Genomic DNA, 24,951 nt, shown 5'->3' on the forward strand with positions numbered 1-24,951 from the left:
CTGCTGAAACCCAGCTTGTAACATCCCCACAGGTCCTGAGTTGGTGCAGTGAATACGGGGCTGACATGCCAGAGCTTGCCCCTTCACATTCATCCATTCATGGGTGCTTCTGCAGAGCACTAGAATACAGATACTTAAAGCATTAGCTGTCCCGGGCCTTCAAGAGGGCCACCGAACGGTGACGCACACCCTGACATCTCTGTGAAAATGAGATGAGGGAAACCTATCAACTTCGAGCAAATGAGCTTTGAGCAAGCCCCCTTTATAATCCGTGGTTTTGTGTCGTGATCTCACTATGTTTGTATGTCTACTTTTTGAAGACAGGACTGGCTGCTGCCGCAAGCAGACAAACTAAAGACGGCTCACAACTCCCTTCAGACGAAACTGCTGTCAATCTGAAGGCAAATCATCCTCAGTCTCTCGTTGAGTTAAACATGGCACAAGAGACTGCACTACGACGGCCGCAAATTACGCCAATTGCAAATCCGTGCGTATGCGCTTACGGTGCATGTCTCCCACACTACCCATGCAAACTACGCTTGAAAGCCCGTCCCTGCTCTGGCATCATCCGAGGCGCCTTCGCCAAATTCGTTGCTCAACATGTGTTGCGTTGCTGACCGAAAAAAGTATCTGTAGCAGCACGCCTATCTAAAAGGTAGCTCTAACTGGGTATCTCACCACCTACGACTACAGAAACAACCCAAGAGAGCAAGTGCACAAATGCGTCGACAAATATGGCCTACATTACGCTGTAACAGTAAAAACCGAAAATTTGTACAATATATTGGAAATCGTACACGCATGCTCAAGATGAGTGCAGACACCTCACAGGAAGCGCATCGCAAGTCAAATGTAGAGGAGATCTGTGCTAGCAGACCCTATAATAACGACCAACCAGCTTTCTCCCTGTTTTACCTATGTGACAACATGGCCACAGGCTCAAACAAGCCAGCAAGCAAAGATGAGCATGCGGAGCGGCACGTCAAAAGGTGCTGCAGGTGCTGCTCCCTAAACCACCCAGAAATACGCCATCCGAGCGGTGTTGCTGCGCCATGATGCAGCAGTGTATGGGCAAGTAAAACGAAGCCTTCACTGTTTGTTTACTGTTCTTCGCATGTCTCAGTAGTAGCCTTGGCAAACAATGGCTCTTGTTGTGCGGCCGCCAGCTGCAGTGAGGTTGCGGTTTGCAAGCGGCCTATGAATGCTTCATCTTCTTTCATTTTGGCAATTGTGTCCTTCGTGTGTTGTGCGATTTCTGCGTGGTATTTATCCTCCGCTATCCAGTACTTCTGATGGTCGTAAACGACACCGCAAGACCCACCGAGACTTTCCTCGAGAAACTCCGCTGGAATATGCTCCATGAGCTTCGCCAGCTGTTTCTTGTTTGAAGTCTGAATGAATTCAACCTTGCTGGCCGTGAGAGGGTGCAGCATGACTTTAACAAATTTCCAGACAGCATCAAAGTAACTTGGAGCGTCCAACATGTACGCCTTCGCAAGAATGTCAGTGTAGTGGTCGTTTAAGATGTTGACTACTTCCTTGCTGAGGTCCATTGAAGGCACCTGCGTTATGCTGAAACCTGTGAAGTCCACAAGAAACACTAACTGGTCTCTCCCCTTAGCCTTGTTGATCGATTGTATGGCCTTTTCCATCGTGTACAGCGTGTATTCTTGCGCAGCTTTCGTCGACTGAGCAGGCTCCCGACCCGGCCTGTAGCAACGAAAAAAAACGAACCGTATGACCTAAGCTGGAAGTTGATACACACATCAAAAATAACACCCCGGCAACTATGTTGTGGCGAACTGTCCGCTAAACTCCACTGCGCAACGGAGCTCATCAGTAAAAACCGTTCGCCAAATGCAGCCAAGCAAAAACTGGGAATCAAGCTCCGAGCCAAAAAGCTCTGTTGTGAGCCCTAAATACGTGAGCTGGTATAAGCCAATGGGTCAACCCTACACCGTAAAGACAGCTCTCACTTGAAGTAGACAATGGGATGGCCATGGATGTCAAAACCCTTCCTATAAACACTGCCCCTGGCTGCAGTGGCCTTGACGTCGTCAGGGTGTATGCAATGTGGCTTTCTGTTTCTCCTCCACGCTATCGTCTGCATGAGCTGCTGCTGGGCCTGGTTTTGATCCCATGAATAGCTTCTTAGATAGCGCCAAAGCACCAAGTCGTTTGCAAGCCATAGCACCTCTTCCCACGTAAGCTCGCGCACTTCCTTCTTCGTGACGTTACTAGAGCTCCTGCTGAACAGACCAGACAGCCATCCTTTTTCCTTCGCCGCGGGAGCCTCCTCTGGTATCTCTTCAACGATGGGCAAGGCATCTACGAGGGCCCTCAGCGCACGCACTTTGGCAAGCTGTGCGTCAGTGAGGTTGAGGCCGTCAACGAACTCTAAAGGTGGAGAGGGGGCTAGGAATGGAGGGGGCCCTGTGTTAGCGCACACGTTCTTCGGAAGAGCTGGCGAGCTGCAAGAAGTCGCCATATCGCTGTCTGAAGCAGCCTTAGAAACCGCACCGCAGGCCGGTGTGTTCGCTGCGGATCCGACGAAGGCCTCTCCCTCTACGAGAGCCATTGTTAGCGTTTAGGGACTTCCAAATTCAAAGGAAGGTCGCGACAAAAGACTGTGCAGGGACGAAACTTCGGTTCCAGCTCGAGGATGTCACTGCTGGCGACAGCGTCGACTCAATCAACGCAGCGCCCATACGCTATTGTAGTAGTTTTGAGTCGCTTAACCCGAAGTTATACCAATTTCTATATCTGATAACCTTGAATGGGGGAAATGAGTGAAGATATGACAAAAAGCGTGCGACAGCTTCAGGTAGTAATAGGACAACACAACGCACAGAAAGTCAGCGACACAAGGCGACACTTGCCAGAGATGGGTACATAAGTGCTCAGAAAGGTAACAAAAACCACCGGCGTGAAGCTTAACGGGAAAAGAAGAGAGTGAATTGTAGCAACAGCTGACTCTCGTCAGCTCGCCTGACTACAATCTGTTGAGTGGCTCTGTGGCTCACAGAGGTGACGGCAGCAACCGACAAGCCGTAGAAAGATATATGCGGCACAAGTTAAAGGCCTGTTCCAGTTTAATACTAACTATGACTAAGCCATAATATATTCCAAATTCAGAGACGTTTTTTTTCTACTTTTACACTTCACAGGCCAATCGCAACTACGGCCCCACCGTGCGGGACTGCCGCATGCGCTCTCCCTATGCTTAAACACTACAGAAAGAAGGATTTCCTGGCGTTTACTGCATGGGAGCCCAAGGATTGCAACACTAACGGCTGTGGGGAGCCAGTGAGTGCCGGTGAACGTGCCGCTGTGCAGGAAGCTTTTGAAGGGACCGCACAGTCACGTTGTCGCGGCCATATCCGATGGGGATGGGCGTACAAACAAACTGTCAGCAGTCATAACAATGGAACGTCTGCTGATGCTTTGCGATGCCGCGCGGGAAGGTGGCCAAACAGTAGAGTCCTTAATCGCCCTCAGCATTTGCACCATTACCAAGAAAGTTGAGCCAGCGGGCCGCAGTTTTTTTGACAAATATGAAAAGCGCACACCCTCAAAGCATCGGCGCAAGCAGGACGCAAGTAAGCCTACGTGTGGTGGTGGTATATTTCCGTTCTTACCCTTTCTAAACTATATATGCAGCTGAGAACTCGAACCTATGCCGGCCGCTGGTGCTGCAGGCCCCACCCCTCCCCCAGAAGAAGATGAGGAGTACAATGAGCGTACGGAGAAGTGGAGGGCTAAAAGCAAGAATAAGAGTCCAGGGGGTAGGGCAGTAGCTCTAGTAGCGGCCGCAGCAGCGATGTTCCCTCAAGTGTCTTGTCTCGCATACACGCATGCTATGTGCAAGTTCGCCGCTGTACAGCTCGACTATCATGAGCATATCGATTTGTATCGTCTTTAGGCGGTGGCGGAGGCAGCAGCTCATCGTGGGCCTCGGGCACCCATTTGAAACGAATCCTGGCCTACAACCAGACTCTTTACCAGATTTTAGGTGTTGAAGATGGGGCTAGTTTAGACGAAATAAAGAAGCAGTATCGCAAGAAGGTTCTCGAATACCATCCGGATAAGGCAAAAAGCACGGCCACGAGCCCCTCAGGGGAGACTACTACGGCGACACCGACCTCTGCAGCTGCAGAGGGACTTCCTTCCTCAGAGCATGAGGCTTTCCTAAAAGTCCAGGAGGCATATGAGGCACTTAGCGGTAGGACGTCTAACTGCGGTTGATAGTGTTGGCCTCCCCCACCACTGCTTTCCTCTCCTCTTCAGTTTCCCCATCTTGCCCGGCTCCCCTTTCATATTTGTGCATAAGCTGGTTTTCTTCGTTAGCTCAGGTAGGTCCGTGAGCCTCTTCTTCTTCGATTTATGCACATGATCTGCGCGATGCTTTTGCGGTGTGCTGCAGACAGTAATTTTAGGAAGCAATATGACTCTTCACTACCGTTTGATGAGAGCATACCAGATGCAGCTGAGTGCGAGGATGGTGCAAAATTCTATGAAACCTTTGGAGCAGCTTTCCACCGCAACGCTAGGTGAGCAGACGCCCCAGCAGAAAGTGCCTCATTGGGTTCGATGAAATGTTAGAGCATCACACTCAGACTGCACCCTAAGCATTGAACAAGCCGAGATGCACAGAAACATAGCAACAGAGGACCACTGCGCCGTTGTAGTTGGAGTGGCTGATTCTTACCTGTTCAGAAGTTTGCAGTGTAAATGACACTGTGGCGCCTGCAGTAGAGGAGCCACAGCTTAATGTCCTGGAAAATGAAGGCTTTGCACCTAAGTAGTGATTTTTGGGCTGTCACTGCAGATGGTCGATTAGGAGGCCTGTGCCCTCTTTGGGCAATGACTCGACACCGATGAGAGAAGTTGAAAGATTTTACGACTTTTGGTTTGAGTTTCAGTCCTGGCGGGACTTTGGCGTTCACGATGCTCACGACCTCAACGATGCTGAATGCAGGGAAGAGCGCAGGTGGGTTTCTTGCACAGGCAATCAAAGCATAGAACTGCAGCAGGAATTGTTGAGGTAAACAGTTGCTCGTTGGTTCAGCCGAATGCGGCGTTGTTTCCATGTGTGCGTCTCTCGGCTTACCACCCTCTTTGCGGGGCGTAGGTGGATGGAACGGGAAAATGCTAAGATCAGGAAAAAGTACATCAAGAATGAGAGAGCGCGCATCCAGAAACTTGTCGAAACGGCATACTCAGTGTAAGTAACTGAGCAGCAGCATTTCGCGAAAGTCATAGTGGGGCTGCAAGTCGCAGCGCTTGAAGCTGGCACTCCACGGTTTGTTTACTTGTTGCACCGTTTGGAGCTGTTCCCAGGGACCCGAGGATTCAGCGACAGAAGAAAGAACAGCAAAAAAAGAAGGAAGAGGAGAGGGCAGCTAAACAGCGCGCAATCGAGGAAGAAAAGCGGGCGGCGGAGGAGCGGAAGTGCATCTGGCAGTTTCACAGCGTGTCTTTGCTTTCTGCCTCTTTGTTTGTCGTAGCCCGGTTACTGCTTCTCAAGAGCCCATCATTTTCACAGGATCTAGTTCTGGGCTTGCACCAAGAGTTTGCTGCTGTTCTCATGCCTTCAGAAAGCGCGAGGAAGAGGACGCCCAGCGACGCGAAGAAGAAGCCAGGAACTTGCAGAAGCAGCAGCAACAGGAGCGGCAGAGCCTCAAGAAGTGGTACGCTACCTGTGCGCTCATAGTTGCTTCATTCGAGAGAAAGAAAACTGACTTATTTTTTGTTCATGTGATAGCTCTGTGGCGTAAAGCAGTCCCCTTGGAGTGCTGATTATGATGGCGTTGCGATTCAGGAGACAGAAGTTTCGCTGGTTTTTCCGCAATCTCGGAGATGTTGAGGATCTTACAGAGCAGCTTAGCACCTCTCAAGTTCAGGATCTGAGCATGGAGTTGGGCAAAGAGGACTTAGTATTCTTCTTCCAGAGAGTCCATGATCTCCTGCAGCTTGAAGTGAGCAAGAGGACTAACTTCTTTTCTGAAAATAATTTTGTGTTTATTGAGGCTTGTCGCAAGGTTGCGAACGTGTGGGGATTAAGCTTACAGTTATGTTATATATAGGCGGCATGTATTCACGTTTGTTAGACCTGCAGTGCACGTTCTCTCTAGCATAACAAATATGGGCCTGAGTAACTTGTTTAGATTACGTGCCTGTTCTTTAATGTAGGCAAATAGGGTGCTCACTGACACGGGCAGAGGATGCGCTAGTGCCAGAGGCCGCTTCTACCTGTGTCCCCCTTTCTGCTCCCCCTGGTTTTGATTCTTGCTACTGGTCTTGTTATTTTGGTCCCGGGCTGTGTCTTTGTTTACTACAAACACTGCTTGAGTGCTTGAGGTAACATGCAGGGGCCAGTGCAAGATGAGGCAGGGGAACCGTGCGGTCCGGCAGAAATTTCGCCTTCCAAGGAGCAGCGCAATTTGATCTTCGGCTTTTATATAGAAAAATGGAGGGCGTACCAAGATGCGAAACGTAGTAAGGAGAAGGCGGCAGAGGAAGAGATGCGACGTGTGCAGGTGCGTGGGCTTTGTGCTTGTAGCTACAGTTCCCTTCGTCATACAGCAGCTCCGCGTTTTGATGAAAATTGGCTCTGTAGTTACCAACAGCTTAATGTTGTTTGTCCTTGTTTTTGTGTACATTTCATGAAGGAAGAAAGACGGAGGCAAGAGATAGAGCGCAAGAAGGCGCAGCAAGCCTCTTGGACAGTTGAAGAGCTTTCGCTACTGGCCAAGGCGTTGCAGAAATTTCCAGGTGGAACAGCACGGCGTTGGTACCATGTAGCTACCTACATTGGAACGAAAACTCAAGATGAGGTAGGCGTGCGCAAAACAGAATCGTAGAGGATGCAATGCGGGCGTTGGATCTCGTTTCTGGATTCGGATTTGTTCGAGTTGGGCAAGTGCATGGGTGCCTGTTCCGCCGCTTTGGGATGATTCAGGTTGTTCAGAAGGCAAAAGAAATGTCCGTTAGCGCCAATTTGAAGACTATGGGCTCCAAAATAAGCCAAGTGAGTTTAGGCGAGGGGGCAAGCGGCAAGCCACAGAACGGGCCGGTTCTACAGCGTATGGACGGTCTCGCTTAAGGAATTCAAATGTGCTCCACCTGTTGGCATTTACAGTCTGCCGTGCAAGTTCTGAATGCGAATGGATCAGGGCTTTGGGTGTAGGGTTTAGGATTTGAAAGGCAGAAAAGGAAGTTGTTAGGGGTGGACGTTTTCGTCGAATATGAGGAGGGATTTATTGGGGCTTCCATGTCATAAATGCATTTGACAGGAAGTTCTGGAGCAAAGCAAACACCAGCATGCGCCGGCGTCAAGCTCAGCAGCGAGAAACGGGACGCAAGCGGAAGCAGAGCCTGGCCATGCGGCCAGCGTTTGTGGTGATTCAGTGTGGACCCAGGAGCAGCAGTCTGTAAGTTATGCGTCCATAGTTCGTCACAAGCTACAGCAATCAACTAGTCAGTGAGGGCTCCAGTCGTGGTCGTGTTTCAATCATCAGTGACAATAATGTCATTTTGCATGCATTTGTCAGTACTTGGATGTGCAGGCTCTTGAAAGGGCACTTGCGAAGCACCCATCAAGCATGCCCGCCGTCGAACGTTGGACGGCCATCGCGAACGATGTACCGGGAAAGACCCGAAAGGAATGCGTTGAGCGTTTTAAGCAGGTGAGATGTCGTTTTACGTATTGTTATTCTTCATCTTGTTGTCATCGTGTCAATTTCTGGCTTCTTTTTCCTGTTTCCGTATTTTTGTTAGTTTCAGTATGTTTACGCCTCAGTATTTACGGGTTTTAGCCTTGCTGTTCCTCTGACTAGAATTCAACTGCACGAGGGCCCGCGTACCAGCTTTTTGGTTACTTATTTTTCCATATCTGTGATCCTTGTGGGCAGGTTCGAGCCGCAATTCTGGCAAGCAAATCGACATGAACATTTTCGGTTTTTGGGGTTCAGGTCAAGAGGATTGTCGGCTCTTTAGATTAGTTTTCTTTGAATTGTGCGAATAGCATGTGAATGATTGTTTCTGTCGATGCTGCTTCACGGCGAACGCACAACGAAACCGTCTCCGGCTCGAACCAGAAAGCTGCGCGAAAGTCCAGCAGCTGAATGTTGGCTGTGGTGTAGCTGGTCACTGTGGTCGTAAGAATCACAAGTAACGTACGCGTTTCATTTTTCCGCTTCCTGCTTTCCTGAGGCTTAGGGGTGGCAGTGGCGGGTGTTTCAGAGATGCTGGCGGGTTTTCTGCCAGCTGCACAGGGCCAGCTCACGTTGCACCGGACAGCGAACCTTTGCGTGCGTTAGTTCGAAGCTTGTCAATTTTTCGGCTGTCATTAAGTTCTACTGAATCATTGCTACCTGCGTTTCTGGTCAAGCGACCGCCCTGTGTAGTTCCCTCTAGTTTTTATTGTAGCTGTAGATTCAGGTAGTTTCTTACCAGCAAGCTTGTGCCGACCTTGGCAGCTTCCCTTGTATTGGTCTGCAAAGTAGCCTCCCCTCAGTAGTTGTGTTCACGTGAGCCGCACATCTCAACTGCTGCCCACCTGGTGACAAGCAACTCCCATCACTTGAGAGTGCAAGCCATTCCCGAGGACTGTTGTTTGTTGCTAACAACTGATACTGCGGAAAAATTGTCTTTGAAGCCGTACCATGGCCGGCTGTAGTCAGCTGGACACGATTCCGCACATGGAAACGACAGCAGGCAATGTGTCTCCATTAGTTGCTGCGGCGTTTTGAAGTGAGTGCTATCGACAAATTGTGCTGTTGAAAAAGCAAGAGACCTTCATGGTCTTGTCCATGTTTCGGAAACTCATGCTGGGCACACAGGGGCCTGTGTACTCTGGTCCGGCGGTACACGAGTGCTGATCTTCTGTTTCAGCGCATAAGTTGACTTCAGCAGGTGAAAGACTCGCAAAATTGTAGTTGCAAACCAGATTCTTGCCATCCCTGCGAAACGGATCTGTTCAATTCTGACATCCATACCTCTCAAACTTCCTAGTTACCTCGGGGCAGTTGGCGCTGTAATCCCGCGAGCAAAGAGGAACGCAGGGCCAACTCAGGCCACAGCGTCTTTCGTAGGTCATCTTTTCCTCCTGTTCAGATGTCAACAGGCTCAAAGGAGGCTCTCTATTCCTGAGGCCACTTACTCGCGACATGGCGGTGAACGATTGCCTCCTCTCACATTTATCTGCAGTCCTGCATTGTGTGGTTCACGTTGCTGCATTTAGTGGATAGACTACCTGTGTAAGAATACGGTGCAGCGCAGCCATTGTCCTGCAGCTGCAACTGAAAGGAAGTGAGAGGCGTCAATTTCGTTTAATATGCAGGAAGCTGGAAGTTTTCCACACCCAAAGCTCAGGGCATGGTTGTTCGTAATCCTTTTCGCAGGTTTGAAGTATCGGCCATTCGAATCTGCATGTCGTCTCCAGCTGGCGTTTTACTGTTGTTTCGTCAGGGAATACGCTGACAGTCTATTGGTAAGCTATCAAGGCAAGCAACTTTTACGTGAAATGCTTCAATAGGCCTACTGCGCATGGGCCAACGTAGCTGGGAAACGCCTCGCAGTTGCGCGCCTTTCCACGCATGATCCAGCCTGCTCATGATCATCTACTTCAGAAAACGCCGTACACTTTCCACTTTAATTCTGCTACCTTGAGGGCAGGGGGCGCCATAGTTTTTCATAGAATGCACACTCCCTGTGTTGTTCAGACCCAGCAGAAAGCAGATCGCTACCGCGACGCCTTCCCCGCGGGAAAATGACGCCATCCACAATCTATAGTTATCCTTGTTCGGCTTAGCAGCATCGTGCAGGAAGAATACGTAGACAGCGAAGCCGATTAAGTGCCTGGTGTGTGATGTGGTGTACTGCCACCTGGTTTGAGGGTTGCGTGCTCAGCGGTTAAGCCTACTAAAGCACTCGAGTGTAATTTAAGGACGCGAACAAAAAATTGATGACAGTCACAGTCTGCTTTGCTTGCATCCTCCTCGCAGCTTGAAATGTTTATGTTTGCACCGATTTCAGGAGGGGCATCAGGAAAAAATGTTCGAAAGAGGAACAGACGGCTCTACCAATACGTGCAGCATCCTACGGCCACAATTTGTTTACCTCACTCTATGTGAGACTCTTAAAAGGAGAATATGGTTTCCTCTGGACTATTTTCTTGTTATTTTTACAGGTCAATTTTGGCTTTCTGTTGCTGTGGCCATTCCGTGGGCACCCCTTACAGACTGAGCACTGCGCGCGCATAATGCCTGCGAAGTATTGTCACTCTTTGTATGGAGGAAATAAAAGCCTCGCAGGGACATGTGATGTTGAAAACAGCGATATGTGGTGACTTCATATATCGCCGTGGTGCGATACGTTCTGGGGGATTTTCGTCCTTCCCCCAGTCTCAATCAACTCGCTCAAGACCCGGCCACAGTAAGGAGCGTACGGTCCATGGTAATTTTTTGTGCTCCGCACTTGAATGCTTCGGGTTATGCCCGACTGGTTGGTAACAATGAGTTTCTGCTTCTTCTAGATCACAGGTTATAGTTGCATTAGCTGGGAGGACGGAAGCTTTGCCTTACTTGCTCCAGCAAACTGACTTGTTTTCGCAGGCTCTCATACGTGTTATGGCGGTCCCTGGACCGATCAGTATCCCCCAGTACTTGCTTTCCGGTTGAAAACGCATGGTCTTCAGCTTCCAATTCTCGAACTAATTTGTTTTTCTCTTCCTGAGCGAGCATGAGAACCTCTTGTACGTGTGTCGTATGTGTGAATTTCTCTTCCTTCTCTTTCTTGAGACTTTCCAAAGCATTAAGCAACGACCCGTGCTCTTTGGCATAGGTTTCCTGCTCAATTCAAGGCTTCTTTTCGCGTAAATTATTGGTAAATGACGGCTACTCACGCATTCAGCTTGCAAAAAAGCCTGTTTTGAAGCGCTTTCTTCCATCATGAAGTTGTACTGAGACTGCAGCGAGATAAGTTCTGCAAATCCGGAATACAAAGCAAGCAACTGAAAGGTGGAAGCGGCACAGATGCTCACCGTTCCTTATTACATGCATGGTTTCTTCTCTTGTTTCTACTGCGCGGCGTCGGCACTGGCGCAGTGTAATAACTCTGCGGCTAGGCCTGCTTCCGCGAAAGTTAGCGCTTAGACTATCTCTGTCTTACTGTTGGAGAACCCGAAGGCGCTCATGCTGCTTCGCCAGCGCGGCTTCGCATGAGCGTTTCATCATGTTGGATCCTAAAGAATATCTCATGCCAACGAATTCAAAGAGAGAAGATAAGCCGTTACCTTCTGTCTTGCGCAAAACCTCTGCTTTTAATTTTGAATTTTGGTCCTGGAACGCGCAGATTTGCGCTTCAACGTGTCCAGTGCTGCTCACCAGCATTTCAAGTTTTTCCACAGCCAGCCCAACATCGCGGCTGTCTAGCAAAACAAACGTTTCTTTACTCCCCATCGCGCTGAATTGATTAACTGGAAAGTACTGGAAGAAGCATTAACGAGTAAAAAGTACCGGATCTTTTGTTTTTCAATGGACTTTGAAAGCTGTAATGCACATAGCTAGTGATCCACGCTCTGTGGTGACAGCGACACCGTAAGAATGCTCCCATAATGAGATTCACCTTGGGTATATACCGTTGTGCATTATAGTTTTAAGAGTTCGGGTCTCAAAGTCATGGGGATAAGAGGAAAATTATGGCGCTGTGCCATGAGCGTCGCCTGGAAGTCAAGGGCAACCTAGAACAAGCGGCGATCCTAAATTGTGCGGTTGAGCATCCCCTTCCTTCGAAACTAACATTTCGTACTACCGTACATTATTATTCTTTTTTTTGTACTCTTAATGCTTCATGTAACGTTTCACTTGTCTCGTACCACGTGCTCAAATTCACGCCGCTGTGTACGTTGCGTTGAAGCCCCGTGCAGAATCCATGCAAAAGCAGTGAGGTCACAGCAGCAGGCGCCTTAAAGGTTCTATTCCTGTTCCTATTGAGAAAAAAAACAAGTACAGAGCTAGGCTGTCTCATTAGAGGCTTCTGCTGTCGCCTGCATAAGCTTACATGCACGTTTCCTCATCTTTTTAATTTGTTCACTGCTTCGAAGTGCCTCCTTGCTTGTAACCTGCTAGTAATTTTCCGCAATTGAAAACTGCTGCATTTGAATGAAACGTTATTGGGACAGGAGTGAAACCTTTTTAATTGGAAACTGTGCCTGAATAGTGGCGTGCTACTAGCCGGTGCAGCCCTCATATCCTGATTCTGAAAGCAGGCACTAGACCCACCTGCAACGCCGAGGCGCAGGTGCAACAAACAAAGTCTATCTTTTGAGTTCTTGATCAATGAATGCACTATCCATGCGTCAGACAGTGTGCTCCACTGCGATCGGGATGCGTCGAGGGCAGCCAAAAGAGCACGTCACACAATAGATAGATCGAAATGGTGAAAGCTTCAGTCCATATGCTTTAAAATGGACCTTCTGATCGCATTTAAGGCGGGCAGTCACAAAGTGGGACGCCGATCTTACTTGTCCCCAGCATGCCGACCAACACAGCCTGGTCCTGACGGCCTCTCACAAACCAGAAGACGATTGGCTCTTGATGGCTCCCCTGATCCCTATTTTGTTGTAAATCCCCACCTTTTTGGAGATCGCCAACTCTGGCCCACTGAAGGTTTGCGGAAGCTGTGCAGTGACCTTGGCTTTTCTACATCCGGGAGCCGCAGCGAGTTAGTCGAGCGCTTACAGGCGTTCGACAAAAATCCAGTTGGCGATAGTCTAGAATACGTCGAAACGGAGTTCTGTGTGGAACAGAAGGAGAGTGGCTACCTGAGTATGCTCCCCATACCGCGTGATAACATACCGGAAGGGTTGGTCGCTGCCCTCGCGACCCCAGCTCCACAATTCAGCCGGCCCGCCCTGCGAAAGCAACAGAATAAATGCACATGCGAATGCGGCACAAACAGGTTGCAACACAAATTCGGAGAATGGCAAGAGCTGGAGCTTGCGGAACGGAACACGCGCGAAGCCAGCCGCACACCATCCTCTGCAGATTTCGCGGAGAACGGCAGTGGGAGTGGCCGCCGCCTCAAGCGACGCAGAGCCAACTCTTCGAGGGAAAAGAGCCTCGCATCGCACTCTCCTCGAAAGCGAATCAAATTTAGCCGCTTCAACAATGTGCAACTGATAACGCCGTCTAAGCTGGACTACAACAGTGAGCAAAGCAACTTTTCCGATTGTAGTTCAGTGCCTCGGCTGCCTACATCCTCAGACCCAGTTCAAAAAAGCGATGAGCCCTCCTTACCTTCTGCGCTTTGCTTAAAATCTAGGGTGGAGCTGGGTAACAACTCTCTTCCAAAGGCTATTTCCGTGAAGATCTTGCATCGAAAACGAAGGTCACGACATCGCCGATCCCGAAAGGTATTTGAAACTCGTATGCAAAAAATGCAGTTATTGACGAGCCTCTCATGCTTATGCATCCAAAAAAGGTAAAGAACTTCTTCTTTCACAGTAACTGCAAACAGCTTTTGCCTTATCTGGCGCGCAGCCTGTGTTGGCTGCAGGCCCCTCCATTTGGGGGGTCTGTGTGGCTAGACGGACACTCGCTCCTCCCTTCCTAACAATGTCCTCAACTATCATCGTAAACTACTTGTTCTGATGGGGGAAAAAAACAGTCAGCAGTGTGATATTCCGGACGTAGCACCGCCAGCGCCTACATAAAAAAACGGCACGCTCGCAGCAGCTGTCGAGCTTCCGCCGAAATGACCGCCATACGAAAGTCCATCAGCTACAGTTTCCTAGTCTATACAGACCCTCGGCGCAACGTAGCGCAGTGGGGGGTCAATCACAGATGGAGCCAACGCAGCGTTCAAGTACACTGTGATGGCATTCCATCACGTTATTCTACCACAGAACAAAACGGTCGTTATGCAACTTAAACTACTTTAGTCTCTGCCCCAATGGTGGTAAACAAGAAAGTGAAGGCTGCATGGCGAAGCAGCAGCTTCTCTGTGAAGCTCCTCACTATTCAGCACAACAATAACACATTCAGTGTTACCACACCATGCAGCGGCACCAGGCTGCTTGGTAGCTGATTCGTTGCCCGCTTGACTCGGCGCTCAGTCTTCTGCCACATCGCGAGTGTTGAAGCTGTTACAATGCAGGCATTTAAGACCTGCGCCAGTTACATTGCGTCAACACAGTGTGGAAGCTGTGGAAGCTGTCTGCGTAGTGAGGCGTGGGCAGCAGTAGGGCCTACTCCTCAAATCTCGCACGGTTGCAGCATTCACTGGATGTATCAGCTCACCGAGAAAATGAAAATCGGTCGTGCATCTTTCTAGACAATCATTACAGGCGATACGCACTTTCCGTCTCATCTGTTCCTCCATTGGCGTTCTCTCGATTTCTTCACTGAGCTGCTTCCAAAATTCGCTATAATCTGCAATCGACTTGCTACCTAAAAATGACGAGCAACAAGCAAACGGCGGAAACAGCCGAGACATCAACCCTGCACAAAGTTCTCCGTTGCTGGGAAACATTTAGCTTCCAGTGCGGAATGGCACGTTGCACCTTTGTGATCATCTGCAAGGACGTCTACGCTGCATCCGTTTTTGCTCACACATGGGGCACCTAATGGCCTGGAAACCTTTCTGCTTCTGCAAAAGCCTCAGGCAATCCTGAGAGCATCAAGCAAAATCCAAGTAATGACAGTGTGGCGTCCAGTGCCTTGACGTTATGGCAGACGGCTATGAACATAAAACCTGAAAAAAGAAGGGCGGCCATGGTCTCACCGAGTGGATGGTATGGCCGCACTGCAGCACTTGGCTCTGGCGCAGGCTCGAAAACATATCTTCAAGACAAACAGGACACTGCCTGTGCATGGCATTTTCTAGACACTTGTGCTTATTTTGCAACTGCATAGGGTAACAGCTGCCGCATGTGGGGCAGTGAAAGTAATTTTCTCGCCCCCCTAACCGGCAAATGCCGCATTCGTCGCAGTGATAGACCTGAAGAACACAAAGATAGAGCACTAAGAACCATCATAGGTACCAGCATATTACTGTTTAAATGATAGCTCGAAACAATTTTTCCAGCGGGCAAAAATAGGGAAGCACCCCTCACCTTCTTCTTCTCGCCCAAGTTATCCCAAAACTTGCAAACAGAACAGAAGTACGCTCCAAAGACGGTGCCGCACCCAACGCACTTGTTGCTTACCGGCTGCCGGGCTTCGCAGACGGCACAGACAATTTCCTCAACAGCATGGCGATCTATTTCACTGCAAGCATCAATAGACCAAATCAAAACTAGCTTTAAAGATATCGATCCGAGCTTACGCAGGCAAACGAAACAATCCAGAAAAGCAAGAACGAAGTGACGCACTGTGCGTTGGATAGATCCATTTCATAGGCTTCATTGTGGCAATGGCGGCACCAATAAATCTCCTTGCTGCAGTAAAGGCACCACAGCATCCCCTTAGAGGCAAAAAATTGCTCACTGCGACGGGCCGTGGCCTTCCGCGTACGGCAGCCACTATCAGCTTTATGATAAGCAATTTTCAAAGGAAAAAGAGCACTCACCAGCATGGAGCCACAACTTTGCACTTGCGGCGATAATGGGCGCACCCGAGCGCGTTCCCTTCCGCATCAGCAGCCGGTTCGTCTGCCACTGTTTTGGGGGAGTCCTCGCTACTGTTTGAGCTAGAGCTACTATCAGAGTCCTCATCAGACTGAAAAAGAATACTGCCTTCTTCTGGACTGCTCACAGCCTCTTCCCAGTGCTGTGACCCGTTGTCGCTGTACTCCACTTCCGTCCTCCGCAGCTCTCCAGCAGCCTCGCCCTCACCCTCGATCTCTTCTTCGACTGCACCTTCACTTTGAGGCGCCGGCCCTAAAGTGGCGGAATTATTGTCGTGCGATCCACCTCCACCATCTCCGCCATCACTGCCCTGTGAGCCACTAGGGATGGTGAGGCCTTCAGGGTCATCTGAGGCTTCGCGTTTCGTTTGAGTGTCTTCTGGTGTTTCCTCCTCAATCGCACTTTCGCTGTGTGATGCGCAATTCAAGCTCCGGCTGTCAGTGTCGCTGCCGTTGCTTCTGTGGTCTGCAGAATGAATAAACCCCATACGGGCAGTTTCTGGCTCACGGGCAGACATTGCGAACAGAAGCCCTCAGCACAAATGCAATGTCAATTTAACGTCAGTAACGACAAAAGGGGGCTGAAAATGGGCAAAAATGCACGCGCTTGCGCATGCAGAGTGGTCGAATACGAAACCGGGTGAGCCGCTGCTTTACATGTGAAGAATCAGCGCGACAAAGAAATGCCTGTTCTCACATAGACATGCCCCACAAATTCTTAAAACACGCTAGGCAAATCTACTTCAAAATAAATCTAGTTCAAAAATTTCCAGTAATGAATGCTCTTGCTGTGTCAGCTTCTCTCTACCACCTAAACAGTTTGCATGAAAGTGTAATCAAGCCAGACCCGATCGCTGCAGAATAAACGATTGGGAAATGTTAAGCCAGCACTTAAGGCCTACACTTTGCACAGGAATGCACTTGTTCCTCTTCAACAATATGATTAAAATGCGCACCAGGGGTAAAGCGGCATGGGTAGAGGGCGTGTCACCATCTGGCGTCAGCCTGAGCCTGTAGTGCAGTTTAGTTTAAACTGCTTGGTCTTCGCTCTCAATAAACCATCTAGTCGGTTTTGACTATTCTCGATAGTTCTTTTTGCTGTTGGCATACACCTGCTAATGGCGACCCAGGCCCGTAGCACTTAACACACATCCCTGAGCGCGTATGCGCTAGCATGTGCAAGGAACCTTGAATACTTGTTACTTGACCAAGCGCAGGACGACTTTGCAGCTGCAGCTAGTTACCCAGTAAAGTCTCCTACAGTACTCAAAAATGACGTACAGTCTAGTTACTCACCAGAGACAGTGGAAGCTGGAGGCTTCATGTTCCTCTTCTCGACCAGGGCCTTCGGGAAGGTTCTAACGAAAACTCAGCAGAAAAATGATAACTGAAATAGTAATTATGCTGCAAATATTGAGCTGTGAGCCCTTGGGCCTAAGCTAGAGAAGAACTCTCCCTCTTGCCGGCTCAGGCACTCGACGTGCGCTGCAATAATATGGTGTGCAGCTTCGTTCTTTGTGTTCACAGTCTCGCCCAGTAATTTGATTGAAATAAAATTTTTGCAGTTCAAGTATTGGGCTAGTAAGGGGGCAGGATGTAGAGTGCTGGGGCTTTAATTAGTTGCTCTCAAGTATTACCAATACCGGGAACGCCGGCCGAAGGTATTTTTTAACGCATTTTGCTCCACTCAGAAAGCTTGGTTACACGATCACAAAGTCCAGCCGTTGCAAACCCAATCACCTGAACCTGGCTGAATTTTTGTCTGCCTTCTCCAGCGGTGACTGATGCTGCGCTGCCGCTGGCGTGTGTAAGGTAAGGTCTGCAGGCTTACAAGACCAATGGGGAACAGTACTATAGTTCCCACCAAGCGACGTTTAATATTAGCAAGTATCTAGCGACACAAGAATAGCAGGCAGCGGGGCGTAGAAGGAAACCCCGCCAACGTCGATGAAAGGAGGACCAAAGACCGGTATCTGCTAGCGCATTCGAAATTTGCGGAGAGCCAGTTCCCTGAGACTGAGGGAGAGCTTGCTGTGAAGCGTATAATGCAGGGCTCCTGCCCAGCTTATCTGTAAAATCTCAGAAAAGACTCCGCACAGTTACCCGGCTACTGTTAAAACAACACGATCAAGCGTGCTACAGATTTCGCTCGCATCGCCACAGGACACCAATGCTCACTTTGGGAGGAGCCGGAAGAAAGGGCTCGACAGGCCAGTTATTTCATGATTTCAAAAAGCACTTCAGGGCATAATTTTCGAGTAAACTCACCCTTCTGCATGCATAATGCACCCAGGTTGCACATCGCCTGTAAGGTAGGGCGTAAACTCACCCTTCTGCATGCATAATGCACCCAGGTTGCACATCGCCTGTAAGGTAGGGTCTATCCTAGGGCAGATAGACCCACTTAGAGCTCCAGCTACCAACACCCCCGTTGCCCAAGCCCCTGTTCCGCGGCATCAAACCGAAGTTCGGATAAGGCATGTACGAAGCAGCTTACGACAGGAAATACAAAAAAGCAGACAGGAACGCGCGGAGCCAATGTTGTCGGAGTGATGCAGCTGAAGGCCATGGGAAAAAAGATAGCGTGTAAGTATGTCTAAACCCGGGATCCGTGATGTGGACTCCGCTGCTCAAGATAGGCCTAGACAGAGCGCGGCGGCTTCAGGGCCGCTTGCCCAGAACGGAGCAGCTCCAGACCTGCGGATATAAGATATCGCTAAGAACAATATATTTTTTAGTTATTACTAATATTAACAACAGAAGAAACACACGGTAGGGGCTTCTAGAAGCAACACGCAAATATACTAATGGATCTAATGTGGAAGTTGGCCGAGGTGCCATTGCCGCCAGTGCAGACACTGTGGACCTAGAACTAGCGCTGGGGGTCTCGATGCCCAAGATCCTCCTTTGCAGCAACTCAACGTGGCCTCTGCTATTAGTAATTAGCTGTGCTAAGATGTTAGGAAAAGCGTGACGCTACGCTAAAACGTAGACAGTTTTTGAGTGTCGAGATCAGAGAGCGGCATTTTATGACGATGATGTAGTATCCCGCGGTGCCATCCTAGGAACTTCACGTGCACATAATATCGGCGCCGAATAAAGACAAACAATGATTTTAAAGAGGACGGCACTTTTTAAAGAGGACGACACGTGCAAAGTGTTGCACGGCAAAACTAGGCTATGTTTGCAGCGCCTGATCATGCAGGTTGTTGTTCTCTATATGTACAGGGTTACTGCAAGCTGTAAGCTCCAGGCGTGAAGGCCAATCTTGCTGGCTGGGGCCACCTTCAGGTATGTGGCTTGCTGTCCATACAACGTGGCTACTTTGTATCTTGTAGGTGTTGAATGCAATTCATATGATGTTTCCAGCGCCACTTTCTTGCTTCACCATACTATGCAGCACTGCAATTACGTTGGGGTATCTGCTTGGCACGCAGCTCAGTCATACTGCTCGGCAAGCTGTGCTCAGAGGCTTTCCCTAATATTTTTCAAGCATCTTCATTTAGGGAGGAGAGCAAAATGAGTGTCTGCGGTGTTCGGACGGCAGCGAGAATAGATTAGGTCGTTCATCCGTAGGGTGCACGAGCTCCTTCACTACCTGCAAATATTACTTTAAATGCAAGGGACAAGTGGTTCCATGCGCACTGGGAAGAATGTGGGATTGGCGTCAGTGGCCTGCGGCAAAGATAAAGGGCGAGAGGTGAAGCAGGAGTCGCGTAACGGCAAAATATTGTGGAAAAAGGCACCATGGTTTGAGAAATTCCAAATATCTGTGAGCACGCACGTGTGAGGAGCCGGAGCATTAGAGGATTTCGAAACTAGTTTCGTTTGATGGGCCGGTGCTAGCTAGGCAACGACCTACGGAAGTTGATGCCTTGACTACCCTACCGCCCCAAATATCACAAGGCGAGGACCACTGGAGTCCAAAGTGTGCAGGGGCTGCAATCGCGGTTGTATGAACCAGACAGGTTGAGTAGAGACGTTAGCGCAACTTGCTATCTGCGTGCAGTGTCTATTTCGTTTCAAGAGACGCTGATACTTCAGCGCGCACAGGAGCATGGAGTCACCTGGTGCACCCCCTCGCAGAAGCTACCTCTTGTTTTCTTCTTTCACTTCAGAGGCACCACTTGTGCCCGTCGTATATTCCAGCGCTACTGAGCGAACTCCCCTTGCCCGTGTCTTGAGTACAGTGGCTTATAAGGCCTCGCAGGGACGTTCTACATTCTTACCACCACAGGATAGTACCATACACTGCACAAAAAATGTACTGAGATGGCGCCCCAGCTTTTCGGAAGAAGAATCGCCGTAGCATCCAACCCAAGCAAGGTTCATGAAACTTACGGCGTACTTGACGATCTGAGTCTCGCATTTCCTATCACAGCAATGCCTAACTACGGCTGCGGGCAAAAGCACATCAGCTTTTGGCTTCAGCTATTACACTGAATCATGGTCTAGCTCTAAGTATTCGAGTAGTTTATAACTAATGTCGTTCAGTGCACCTCACATCCTGCATGACTCCGGCCATGGTACCTGTCCACAAGCCCTCCAAGATACAGTCGTGCAGCACAACAAGGAGTCACACTTGAAAATGCCATTTTCTTCACATCAAGAAGTACGATGTACATCAAGACGTACGAAGTGAGCCGAGTTTGAGCGTCTAAATCTGCGCATAATGACAGCAGGGTACCTTTGGCTTTGGCTTCGTGAAGTAAAGCAGGGGCCCTTAGGTCGCGCTTGCTACAAAGCTGTGTTTCTTAACGTGGAATTTTTGAATGGCAACTACGCGTAAGCTCTTTCGTTTGCAAGTAACTGCATGTCAAAATATTGCCCCTGATAAAGCAGCCCTTACGCATGCAGCCAATTACGCAATCATACAACCCCAGTAAGTTGAGTGTACTTTGATGTTGCTGAAAGCTTTTACCTGCATTAAACAGACTAAACTTACTTGGTTTGTCAACGTGCCGAAATTACACACACTTGGTCCACCCATGAGGCACTGCTGTGTGCGTGCGCTTGGCCTGGGATCGCGTCCTCACCAGGATCTCTGGTGGCCGCATGAGGAGTTAAGTAACTGAGGGTGATGGACTATCTTTCGTGCGAGGAAGTGTTCTTCATTCGCACTAATAAACAACCTCACACGCTTTACGCCTCCTCAGCGTAGCCCCCGCAACGCCACCCGCTGGAAACCGTGTGCCTAGGAGCGAGTTAACCTTCTTTGCAAGACCCTCTAGACCATTGTGGTTTTCGGTCTAGGTAGAAGGCAGCTCTACATAGATCACGTAGCCGCGTTTTCGGCTTTGATTGACATTTTTGTCCCCACGGGCTGCCCGCCGTACGCCGTTGGCGCATCGTATGCGACGCACTGTTACTGTGAGAGAGTGGCTACGGAACATGCCGACCTCACCTGGGTGGAGACTTCGCATGCTAGTGGCGCTTCTGGGTGTAATTCACTCGTTCTTGAGGGAAGCGGCTGAGGCTCAGCTGCGGCCGCAGTCCCCCAAGAGCTTGTTGGACAAGTTGATTGCCATGAAAGCGGTTTCAGAAGAGAATTTTCACACCATCATAGGTTCCACGGCCTCCTTTGGGACCCCCACCTACGGCACAACGCTGAGGTGAGTGCAGCTGCTGCTAACTGATTTCACGGCAGTATGCTTCTGGTGTGTGTAGCTGCTGCCATGCTGTACGTCCCCAGCATGTGCTCTCAGAGCTCTCCTGCTATGGCTTACACCTGCGTTCTGTCGCTGAATTCGGCGTATGCTGTTCTGTGTTTCAGAGGGCGGGCATTTTACGTGCCTGATGAGCCGCGTAAAGGAGCGGACGGGACCGAAACTGGGTATCACTGCAACCCTTCGTACTGTGCGTTGAATAGGGACCAAATAGATGACTGGAAGCGTACTGGACTGCGAGGGGGACTTGGCAATGTGAGATCTGCCTCTTAGGTTTAGGTTCATGCAGTCTAGAGCTGTGGCATCATCGCCCCCAGTTTGCTAGCGTACCACAGTACGTGCGTAGATCTCCGATGGCCAGCGTGACAAGGGGCTATAGGCCACGAGGGGATGATTCGTTTGCCTTCAATTTATCTGTGGCGACCATTGTTCTAGTTTGGGAGTACTAGGCTTCGAATGCGACTAAAGAGGGTGCTCATAGTTTTTTTGCGCTGCAGGTGGTGATGTTCGTAGACAGAGGCATTTGCACGTTTGCTGCCAAGGTGGAGGTAGCACAGAGCTGTGGGGCGGATGCGGTGGTGGTGGTTGACCAGGGTGCCCAGGGCTGGACACGCGAGATGATTCGCCACAACATAATTATGAGTGATGATGGCAAGGTATCCGACATGTCTGCGCTGCTTGGATGCATGCATGCATATCTGCATACCTGTGGATTCACGTTCCCACCTCGCAACCGTTCCTTCTTGTCCTTCCCGCTAAATACCGCCGCTGTCTCCTGTTCATGGGGGAACCTGAAATTCCTTCAGTGCTGCACTTCGTAGGTGTCTGTAGGCGTCTTGTTTCTGTTTCATAGATGCGCGACATCCGTATCCCTTCCATTTTGATATCCAAAGTGGATGGTAAGGCATTTGAAGAAGAGATACTGGCTGGAAAGGAGCCTGTTCTTGTCGAGTTGGAGTGGCGCATGCCGGCTCAGTGGCCAGTGGCCGTGAACTTTTGGGCAGACCCTGGAGACGTACAGGGTGAGTGCTGCATCCTTAGGTCTTCACGCAGCAACCTTGTTCCGCTGATGAGCCTCTCACGGCTCTTCGTTTCATCGCTGTGGCGATGTGGTTGAGGCCGCTTTTCTGCCCCTGCGTGCTGATGACTTTTGCCTTCATTGTGGAGAGTGCATGCAGCTGCCAGCTTCTTACAGGCTTTGGCTCCCTACATGCTACGCCTTGGGGCTCACGTTCGTTTTCAGACGATTTACAACGTCTTCTCCCTAGGGGGCGGCTCGGAAGAGCTGTGTCTCTCTCAGGGTTTGTACGAAAAGTACCCAAAACTCTACTGCGCATTTGAGCCCAACGCACAAGTGCTGGGCCTCACTGGTATGCAGCTTGGCTTTGGAAGCCCGTCACTTTGGTAGTGTGGCAGTGGGCAGGCACCCTGTGGCCCCTTGTGGGTGCGCCGTTGAGTTGCTTTATGTTGCTTTTTTGGACGAATCAGGGAGCGAGGTTGTTCAGGAGGCTCTGCTACAATCTTGTTTGTACTGGGCCACAAAGGTGACCCCTTCAGATATGCAGGAAGGCGAGTTTTCTCGCGAGTGGTGGCTCTATCACCAGAGGCTAGGCGATCCAAGAGACGGCTGCTCCTTCAGCGGGACGGTAAGCTAAACGCGTGCCTGTCAAGGGTTGATTTGGCAGGTAATCTTCTGGGGATTTTGTATGTTGTAAGTTAATGAAATGGTGATTTTGGTTGACTGAATTTAGGTGGTACTGGGGGTTGTGAACTTGTCCCCGATGCATATGGTATTTTCCTTCAGGTCGACAGATAAGCTACAGAATAAGAAGTGAAATGCGTATGTGTATGCTTGTACGTGCTGCGTGTTCATTTTTTGCATTGCTATCTTGCCTCCCAATCTGTTGGTGTATTTTTGTGTGCGTGTGCTAGGGCAAAAACGCATGGGGCCCGCCGTGCTCCAAGCGGGTGTTGTCTGAGGTATTGTCAAGAGGGCAGTTGCATTCTGTAGAGCTTTGCATGGCGGATGAGAATGGACGCAGTCTATTGGAGTTTTCAAAGAACAATCGTGGATGGACAATAGTCGCCATGACAATAAATGGTGCCAGGTAAACAACTGCAACACAGCGTAGCTTAGTTTAGTCTTGCGGAGGTACTTCCGGGCAAACAACAGGCAAATGACAAGTCCAAGGCAACAGTTCACGAAGTGCTACGATTGTCGGAATAAGATGGTAGGAACTCATTGAGATATTCACGAGGAGAACTGTTAGGCATATCTTGGGCTCTTGCGACGTGCTTTTCAGATATAGTGGACAGCTTGCGACAGAGCCAGTCCTTAGAGCCATCTGTTCCGCAACTGCTAATCCGCTTACCAATAAATATAGAGCCGAAGAATGCAACGAAATTGTCATGTGAGTATCTCTAAAAGTGCAGTCTTCACACCTCGTGGCTGCGAAACGTAGCTGTAGCAACCCGGTGGTGCTTCACTAGCTGCAGAAGGAAGGCACGTGGTTGCAGCCTATTGTCTGTTACTTCGCGTGTTTTCTGCAGCGATGCGCACACTGAAGATGCTCCTTGGTTGCGGTCAACGATGGACTCCCGAAACTTTGTCTTCATTTTGCTCATGATTGTTGTGGTGTGTTTGGGCCTAAGTTATTTGTATTATCGATATGCAAAGAAGCAGCTAGGTGAGGGGATGCAGCAGCGTGTTCAACATGAAGTGCAGCAGCAATTGCAGCTGTACCACAGGATGGAAGAGGCACCTGGGAAACCCACTGTACCAGAGCGCAGCCCCCTTGTTTAGGGCAAGTGACTGAATCAGTGGGCTGCCTAGTTGGTTAATGGCAGTCAGTGGCTGCAGTCGCGTATTACAGTGGAGCAGCCCCATTTTCGTCACCATTCTTTTTTAGGCAGTGGTAGTGGGGCTGTTGTGGTGCTTGAGATCTGGGGAGAGTGCTGGCTATTAACAAAAGAGTGCAATGAAAGACCTCCAGTTGGTCTCTTGAAGGCACTGCTGCCTTGGGTATTGGCGAAAGGGTGCACAAACGGGTATACGGATGCTTTGCCTAGCGCGAACGCTTAGTAATATTAGCAGTTTTTGCTCTGGGCCTGAACAACCAAAGCCTCACGGCTTCTATCTGCAGTATTCTTGGAAAGCAATTGCGGCGGCACCTGGAGGCCATGGCTAACCAAAAAGGATCGCTACAGGCTGGGGAATCTTCAGCGTAATGAGACGTTCTCATTCTCCTCTTTGGCTGCACTCTTTTGAAGCCCACAGACAGCGTTGCAGTTCACACACTTCCAAGCAATTTGGTGCGGGCATTTTTATCATTCTGAAGACGCTCCTAAGGCGTTGCTAGCGGCCGGTTGGCAATAAATTGGAAACCGTCCATGTTTTCAAGCAGTGATCAATGGAGTACCGGTTTGATTTTCTGGAAGCCCTCAACCGTCACGGGTGCTTTGATTCTGCTCACGAGGTAGCACGTACTCAACTAGCTTGCGAGCTGAGTGAGACGTTCTTGAGAATAAATGCGACCTGGCGGCGATGTGGCCGTCGCGACTAGGGCTTTTTGAAGCACTTCCGGCGCCGTAAACCTCTGCTGGCATTGCAGGATTGGCGCCGTACAGGGCTGGCCTTTGCTGTTGGGCGTTTGTA

The 24,951-nt window shown here is 49.8% G+C and overlaps 5 protein-coding genes across 5 annotated transcripts; 3 read left to right on the forward strand and 2 right to left on the reverse strand.

Annotated features, from left to right (window-relative positions):
• Positions 1-1,100: 1,100 nt before the first annotated feature.
• ETH_00026540 (CRAL/TRIO domain-containing protein, putative) lies at positions 1,101-2,578 on the reverse strand (the record flags this gene model as incomplete). The annotated part of the gene is made up of 2 exons (XM_013373729.1): positions 1,101-1,710; positions 1,977-2,578. 2 exons carry the CDS (start codon positions 2,576-2,578, stop codon positions 1,101-1,103), a joined length of 1,212 nt encoding a protein of 403 aa, XP_013229183.1.
• An 846-nt stretch (positions 2,579-3,424) lies between these two features.
• ETH_00026545 (DnaJ domain-containing protein, putative) lies at positions 3,425-7,949 on the forward strand (the record flags this gene model as incomplete). Its single annotated transcript, XM_013373730.1, has 15 exons — positions 3,425-3,599; positions 3,699-3,785; positions 3,923-4,222; positions 4,424-4,550; positions 4,829-4,990; positions 5,132-5,224; positions 5,341-5,451; positions 5,598-5,690; positions 5,822-5,978; positions 6,372-6,539; positions 6,672-6,836; positions 6,962-7,030; positions 7,296-7,433; positions 7,569-7,688; positions 7,914-7,949. 15 exons carry the CDS (start codon positions 3,425-3,427, stop codon positions 7,947-7,949), a joined length of 2,001 nt encoding a protein of 666 aa, XP_013229184.1.
• A 4,520-nt stretch (positions 7,950-12,469) lies between these two features.
• Positions 12,470-13,489, forward strand: ETH_00026550 (uncharacterized protein; the record flags this gene model as incomplete). Its single annotated transcript, XM_013373731.1, has 1 exon — positions 12,470-13,489. One exon carries the CDS (start codon positions 12,470-12,472, stop codon positions 13,487-13,489), a length of 1,020 nt encoding a protein of 339 aa, XP_013229185.1.
• Positions 13,490-14,115: 626 nt separating this feature from the next.
• ETH_00026555 (zinc finger (CHY type) protein, putative) lies at positions 14,116-16,148 on the reverse strand (the record flags this gene model as incomplete). The annotated part of the gene is made up of 7 exons (XM_013373732.1): positions 14,116-14,171; positions 14,304-14,453; positions 14,616-14,673; positions 14,788-15,003; positions 15,119-15,272; positions 15,377-15,442; positions 15,574-16,148. 7 exons carry the CDS (start codon positions 16,146-16,148, stop codon positions 14,116-14,118), a joined length of 1,275 nt encoding a protein of 424 aa, XP_013229186.1.
• Positions 16,149-20,982: 4,834 nt separating this feature from the next.
• ETH_00026560 (vacuolar sorting receptor protein, putative) lies at positions 20,983-24,099 on the forward strand (the record flags this gene model as incomplete). The annotated part of the gene is made up of 9 exons (XM_013373733.1): positions 20,983-21,242; positions 21,404-21,551; positions 21,794-21,952; positions 22,150-22,318; positions 22,475-22,666; positions 22,785-22,942; positions 23,229-23,404; positions 23,600-23,707; positions 23,847-24,099. 9 exons carry the CDS (start codon positions 20,983-20,985, stop codon positions 24,097-24,099), a joined length of 1,623 nt encoding a protein of 540 aa, XP_013229187.1.
• Positions 24,100-24,951: the final 852 nt, after the last annotated feature.

The sequence above is a fragment of the Eimeria tenella genome, genomic scaffold (assembly GCF_000499545.2).
Source record: "Eimeria tenella Houghton genomic scaffold, Eth_scaff17, whole genome shotgun sequence".
Classification (NCBI taxonomy): domain Eukaryota; phylum Apicomplexa; class Conoidasida; order Eucoccidiorida; family Eimeriidae; genus Eimeria; species Eimeria tenella.